The following is a 7,275-nucleotide window of genomic DNA, read 5'->3' on the forward strand; positions in this document are numbered from 1 at the left end:
GTGTGACCCTAACATCTTCTGTCAAGTCTTGGAGGGGACTGCAATCACCCATTATGACTTGGGCAGAAAAAAATACTGACTCAAGCTATGCAAGTTTCCAGTCACAAGCATTGTATCCTTAATAAACACAATCTGGTAATTCCCTCCTTCCTTTTCCTGAACACCTATGATGTGCATGTGCTGGGCTCTAAATAGACAGCAGGGCTCTAAATAGACAATAGTACTGCATCAATGGTCAATGGGGCCTACAGTTTACAGACAAGAGATACAACTTTTTATGTGTGTACAATCAGGTTGGTAAAAGTTCTTTAAGGATGAAGAGCCAGGCAGCAGTGGCACACATATTTAGTCTCAGCACTTGGCAGGGGTGGGTGGTGGTGGAGAGGGCAGAGGCAGGGGCAGATGTAGGCATTATCTTGTTAGTGAGAGCTTCCAGATCCTTCTTGGAAGTTACCAGGTCTTGTCTCACCTATTCTTTCCCTTAACCTTGTTTTTTGTTTTGTTTTGTTTTTGTAAAAAACAGTAGATTGTCCTCTGACTTCCACACTGGTACAATATAATATAAGCACACACACTGAGAGAGACACACACACAAAGGTTTCAAAAAGTATGAAAGACAAAATATAACATTGTTAAAAATATTTACTTTGATAGTCTATCACACGTCAGTACAGGCTCCACTCTGCCACAGATGTGTTGAACTGACGCCTCCTTTCTTCTCCAGCCGGAGCACACACCTCCCATGGTGGATTGCGTCCAAACAAGCGGTACTTTATCCCCAAAATAGGCTAAAACATTTATGAAGGGGAAAAATAAATTAACGTGGAAACAAAAACTTTCTACAAACAGCTGAGGAACCAGGTCTTACACATTCACATTTGTTTCTCCATTAAACTCAGTTACTAGAGGACAAGAATCCATAAGCAGATAAATTTAAAAAAATAACAAAATCAAACATACAGAAATATAGTTTTGTTACTTTTGAATGTGGTTACCTTGAAAAAAGGAAAATTTCAGTAATACATAAAATGAAGTTAACCAAAAGATAATGATTTTCATTGACTTAAAGGACCAGGAAACGGAAGTAAAACTGTATTACTACTACATAAAGTGTGAATAACACAACAAACAGCCTTTTACTGAGTATTTTGAGTGAGACTGTGAAAAGGTCACACTCCAGTTACCATTCCTGCTTCAAACTACCACAAATCTGACAGGGAAATGGATATATAACCAAGGAAAAGCGACTCTGACCTAAGGGCCACCTTGGCCCACCCACATCCCTTGGAGCAATCAGCCACTATTTGAACTGCTAACTCCCACCCAGAATCTTTAACTCATAAAGGGGGACAGATTCCCATAGCATTTGTTAAAGAGGGGGAGGGGAGAAGAGACATGTTCCACGTCTAAATCTTACTGATTAAAAATGTGGCTTCATGACAATGAAGCTCTGTAGTTTATCCTTAAAGGTTCGAGGCCTCTCGATGCTTAGGAAACACAACATACATTCTCCACTATGTATCAAATAGTAAATGGTCTTCATTGAGTCCAGGTATTTTTACACACAGCATAGATATGAAAACAAACTCTTCAGCTATTAAGATCTCTTTCTCAATGGAGTGAACACCCAAAATAAAGAAAAAAGACAATCTTCCTTGGTCTAACATAGATAATAGAAATGATACTCATTCTACTTATGTCTTAGCTGGGTGTGATGAATTAAGTCTATAGGTCAGCACTCAGAAGGCAGAGGCAGGAGGATCAAGAGTTGAAAGCCATTCTCAGGGTCCCAGCCCCTTGGATCAAGCAGTTACTGGCTTTCCACTCACTTTGCAGATAGCCATCGGGGAACTCTCCAACCTCAGAGTATACTGTATGCCATCAACTAAAGCTCCTCTTACAGTGTGTGTTCTGTTCTTATGGGGAACCAGCACACTGTATATGACTATGAGTACTACTGCAAACCCCCATGTCTAATTTGAACAGAGAAGGGTTTGTTGGGGTAGGGCTCTTAGCAGAATGCTTGCCTGACATACACAAGGCCTTGGTGTCATTCCCCCAGCACGCTGAAATAAGAAAAACTGAAATTGAAATTTGAAATCCTTCTAGTATAAGCACTCTGGCAAGAAATACCCAACTGTATTTTCTGCCTATGTCTGAAACACAGCCAAAATGCCACAGCATCACTGCAGTGTCCATGGTCATTACAGAGACCGGAGTGCCAGTTCTTCAGTACCACACCTACTTGAGACTCTGCTTTTAACATAATATTTACAGCATTTACACACGTGTGTATATATACAGTTTTCACAAGTTGCTGTGTTTTAAAAGCTGAATGTGCTCAAAAGTTCAAATATTGAAGATCTATGGACCAGCCTATAAAATACTGGAAGCAGATAGAACCTTTAAGAGACGAAGTCTTATGGGAAGTTAGTTCATGGAGGCATGTCCCTGAGTGGGATACATATCAATTCTAATTTTAGGTGAAAAGACCAAAATTCTATGTATCATATACAAGTTTAACCTTTCATGGGGTAAGGAGATAAATTGATTCTTTTCTTTTAAAAATGTCTATCATTATGATTATAACATAGTAAATAAAGATTTTTAAGGTGGGAGGAAGAAAGCAAAGCAGCTACACAGTAACTAATACAAGCTAGACTAGACCATAGACTAGACCACAATATCTCTTCTAACAACCCAAGACTGGTGAAATTATGGGCCATCCACTTCCTAATGACTTCCCAATACCAGATAATATATGAACATCTGCCTTCAAATGTTGATACTCCAGAGTATTACCTTAAAACTGATGGTTCAGGCATTCCAGGATCTGCACCCCTAGTAAATCCTGAAGGAAAAAAAACAAAACTTTCAAATAAAACAATTACAAGTCCAGCAGACAAAACCTCTACAATCCAATCCGGGACACGTCTCAGCTGACTTGTACTGCTAAAGGTTTCTAGTTTTCACCAGAAAGTGAAGCAGCATCCATGACTGTTCAGCAGAAAGGACAGTTTTCACTGTGCAGATAGCAGACCATCTTAGCATGGCCTTTCTTTTATTCAGTCACTCCCAAGACTATTACAAGTCCCAAACCACACTGGAAAACTTTGAAAAGCTTAAAGAAAGAGAAAAACAACACCTTTTCTGAAAGTATAATTGAGGACTTCTTACTCTATCTTCCACAAACTACTCTCTTGATAAAGCAAAGACTCAAGATAGAAAAGGAGGGAAAATAATTTATTTATCTACCTATTTAGAGCAATATACTCCAATTTTAAGTATTAAAAAAACCCCTTTACTATTTAAATACAACTTAAACTCAGTTGATGATATATATTAATTTCCTGAATAATGATTAACATTAAGAACTGTGAGGGCTGAGCATGGTAGCCAGCACTTGGGAATCCCAAGTTTAATTAAAAAAAAAAAAAGCCACACACCACAATGGTGAGGGATCTGCATTTTATCCTACCTTCAGGCAACAACTGCTGGTTTCTGAGAAGGTCAGGCATACATACAAAGTAGTGCTGGGAGGGCAGCCCCAGCAACATTGACCTTAAATACCCGAGTGGATGCTAGGGTAAAAATACTGCAATGACGAGCCTTAGGAAAGGACGCCGTGTGTGGCATCCAGTCCTCAGACCCAAGGTTCTGACAAGTAGCTAAAGCTTCTAGCTAACCAGAACCTCAATCTAGACCTAGCTGTGCACAGCTCTAACCCATTACCCACATGCTGAAGGCAAGGGGAGCTTGAGGTTACAGTCATGCCAGCCTAGGCCTCTCTGGCGGTGGAGAAGAGTCTAGTGCACCTGTAATTCCAACTACACCAGAGATAAGGCAGAATTACAAGGTCAGCCAGCCTCAACTGCAGGCAGACTATGGAAAGGGGGGGGGGCGAGGGAGACTCAAAGAACTATATGGACAACATGGCCTACAAAAATAAAGCCAGCAGTTGGTGGTGGCACATGCCTTTAATCCCAGCAGCACTCAGGTGGCAGAGGCAGAAGGATTACTGCAAAGGCCAGCCTGGTCCACCTAGTGATTCCAGGACAGCCAGAGCTACATAGAGAGACCCTGTCTCAAAATAAGTAACAAAAAAAGTAAGCTGTCACAATTATTTACCTGATACTTATACAATATCACTATCTGAGCTTTTTTTTTTCTTTCAAAATAGAGGAGGAAAGAGCTGTATGTGATGGTGCAGGCCTGTAATTCAAGCACTTGAAAAGTAGAGAAGAGAGAATCAGGAGTTGAAGGCTAGCTAAACGAGGCACTGTCCAACAGTAATACTTAGAAATACCAAGAAAAATACTTAAGTCCTATCAAAATATCCAGGTTATCACTGCTCACAGGTACAACAGCTGCCTGGAGAAATGTACAGCCTGGTTAGAGCCTCTGTCAAGACTACAAATGAATGTATTTTATCTTATATAACAACGCAAGTCATCTAAGACAAACCAGAAGCGGCACCTTGTGAGGGTCCTGCTTTAACGTGGAATGTCAGAGTCCACATTCGAGCTCTGAGACCTGGTGCTAAAATACTCTGCAGTTTCCTTTTTACCTTATGGGTTGAATAAGGCATTAGGGTTAAAAACCGTAAAACTACTCAACCAGGTACAGTATAAGGTCCAGAGTGTAGCCCTGGGTGAAAATATTTGCCTGGGCAAGGAATACTTGGGCAAGGAAAGTACGACTTTAATGGCTCGGTTTGTTTCCCTGCAAAATGGGAGAAAACAAAACAAAACAAAACGAAATCCCTCATTATACAAGAAAAGCTTAAGCACCCAACTGCTGTCATAATCACGCTTTAAGGCAGTTACGTTTAACTTCATGAGCGTCTTTCATCTACAGGAGGGGAAACGCTCTGAAAGCCAAATAGAGAATTAATCTTCCTTTAGGGGTCATATAAACCTAGAATCAAACTTGAAAGGTCTTGCTTTTACTTTATAGATGTAAGTACGGAATATAAGGGGTTGTGTGACTGGTTAAACACTACCCAAATAGCTAAAAGGAACTCGAAAAAGGAACTCGAAGATAGCCCGGCTAGACAGGCTCGGAAAACGTGGAGAACACGGAGGCCCGGTTTATTTTCCCCGCCCCGGAAGACCAAAAAAGACTCAGACCCACCAACCCCTGCCCTTCGGCTCCTCCCAAGTTCTTCAATCACTGACCCAGGTAAATCACGAGAGGAATAAAGCCCCAGCGGATGGCAAACTGCCCGCCCTTGAAGAGCTGCTGCAGCCTCTGTTTGGCTTCTTTGCTCAGTTTCACCATGGCGACGACGGACCAGCAGAACGAGGAGCCCCTACAAACAACCACGACCGCGTCCGGAGCCCGGAAGGGAGAGGAGCTGCGCATGCGCCACGTGCGGCCTTTACGGCAGGAGTCGTGAGGCATCGCCGACAGAGGCCGTAATCCGTCACCTTCCACCAACCTAGCTCCGCCTTGTCTGCCAGGGAAGCTTGGGGGAAGCCGTGCGTGTTCATGGCTCTCTCTGTCACGTGTTTGTAGTTGTTATTGTTGGTATGAATCCGGCTTTTCCTTGAGGGGGCGGGGCGGGGATTATCTTTCAAGAATGGGGCTCCCTGTTGAAGACCTTGCTGCCCTCGAACCCACGGAGCTGCTACTGCATCTGCGTCTCGAGTGCTCTGAGTTTTTTCCTCGGCTTCCGTGGTTGCTAAAGATTGCAGTACGCACTTACTTGAGGCCTTCCTTTTGTCTACAACTACCTTTATTTTTTCCCAGCGTCTTTACAGATTTTTAAAGCACACATCCCAGTGATCTTTCTTTGAAAAACATTCTTTGGAATGTTAATAAAATTCCAGGGGACAGAATTCTAGTATGATTCTACCCTTATTCTGCTATCTTGGCTAAGTTCTTTACTATCCCGGAATCAGTTTCTTCAAGCCAGAGGTATGACTGCCAAAACCAGACGTCAATCGGACACTCTTCAGGTTTTCTTCTACTTTGCACCTATGTTCTCATTTTCATTTGCCAACATTTTCAAATGTCGGAAGTTTCGCGTGAAATCTGGGTTTATTTGTCAATTTATCTTTAAGACAGGGTCTTACTTTGTAACCTTGGCTGGCCTAGAACTCACAGAGATCTGCCTACCTCTGCCTCCGTGATGATGGGATTAAAGGCTACACCACCTTTTTTTTTTTTTTTTTTTTTTTTTTTTTTTTTTTTTTTTTGCCTTTGGCCAGACAGAATCCATTGCAACAAACCAGAGTTAATAAGTGACTGCTGTTGTCTGCGTGTGAGTGGGGACTTCCTCGACTTGTGCAAGTTCTAAGACTCAACAAGCCAGAATATTCTGGCTCACATCTTGCCCTTAAGATAGAAGGTTGGTGGTTGTTCTTCGAGTGTTTGATGACAGGTCTAGATTTCTCAAGCTCTAAGAGAGTTCTTTTTTATGTGGATGGGTGTTTTGCCTGTGTGTGTGTGTGTCTGTATACTGTGTGTGTGCTTATATGTAAGTATGTTGTTAAGGATATGAACTCTTGTCCTGGTGCTTATTAAGACTAGAGGTATAGCATTCCCCTGGTACCAGAGTCACAGGTGAATGTCAGCTGCCTGCAGAGGGTGAAAGGAACCAAACCCAGGTCTTCTACAAGAGCAGTACACATGCAGAGTCAGCTCTGCAAACCCAGGTCTTCTACAAGAGCAGTACACACACAGAGTCAGCTCTGCAAACCCAGGTCTTCTACAAGAGCAGTACACACGCAGAGTCAGCTCTGCGGCCCAGTATTCTTTTTTTAAACTTTTAAAAAAATTGAAATACAATTACATGATTTTCTTCCATTCCTCTTCCTCCAACTCCTTTAGTACTTTTCTATTCCCTCTAAAAATTCTTGAATTCTTCCATTGTTATTGTTACACACACACACACACAAATATTAATACAACCTGCTGAGTTCTTCCAGTGTTACTTGCATGTACACATTTTCCAAGATGACCACTTAGTATAATTAATTGATTAGGGGCCTTGTTTCTGAGGGAAGACTATTTCTCCCACTCTGCATCCCTTAGTTCTTTGTCTAGGGGTGGGGCCTCATGACATTTTCTCCTCTATGTCTGCCTGTCTGTTAGTATTGTCATTGCTCACATCTTATTTAGGCAGCCATATTGTTGAGGTATCATAGGGGCAGCTTCCCTATCGTTTCTAATCTTGCTTTGTTTTAGTTTTATTTTTTGAGACAGCTCTGGCTGTCTTGGACTCAATTAGTAGATCAGGTTCAGCCTGCCTCTGCCTCCCTGCTTTCTTTT

General features: G+C 41.9%; 1 protein-coding gene across 1 annotated transcript; it reads right to left on the minus strand.

Moving 5' to 3' along the window:
* Positions 1-624: 624 nt before the first annotated feature.
* LOC116097534 (mitochondrial import receptor subunit TOM7 homolog) lies at positions 625-5,372 on the minus strand. The gene is made up of 3 exons (XM_031380126.1): positions 5,178-5,372; positions 2,803-2,851; positions 625-788 (listed from the first exon to the last, which is right to left on the minus strand). Exons 1-3 carry the CDS (start codon positions 5,362-5,364, stop codon positions 773-775), a joined length of 252 nt encoding a protein of 83 aa, XP_031235986.1. The 5' UTR covers positions 5,365-5,372; the 3' UTR covers positions 625-772.
* Between the last annotated feature and the right edge of the window lie 1,903 nt (positions 5,373-7,275).

This window comes from Mastomys coucha, unplaced genomic scaffold (assembly GCF_008632895.1).
Source record: "Mastomys coucha isolate ucsf_1 unplaced genomic scaffold, UCSF_Mcou_1 pScaffold19, whole genome shotgun sequence".
In the NCBI taxonomy this organism is placed as follows: Eukaryota; Metazoa; Chordata; class Mammalia; order Rodentia; family Muridae; genus Mastomys; species Mastomys coucha.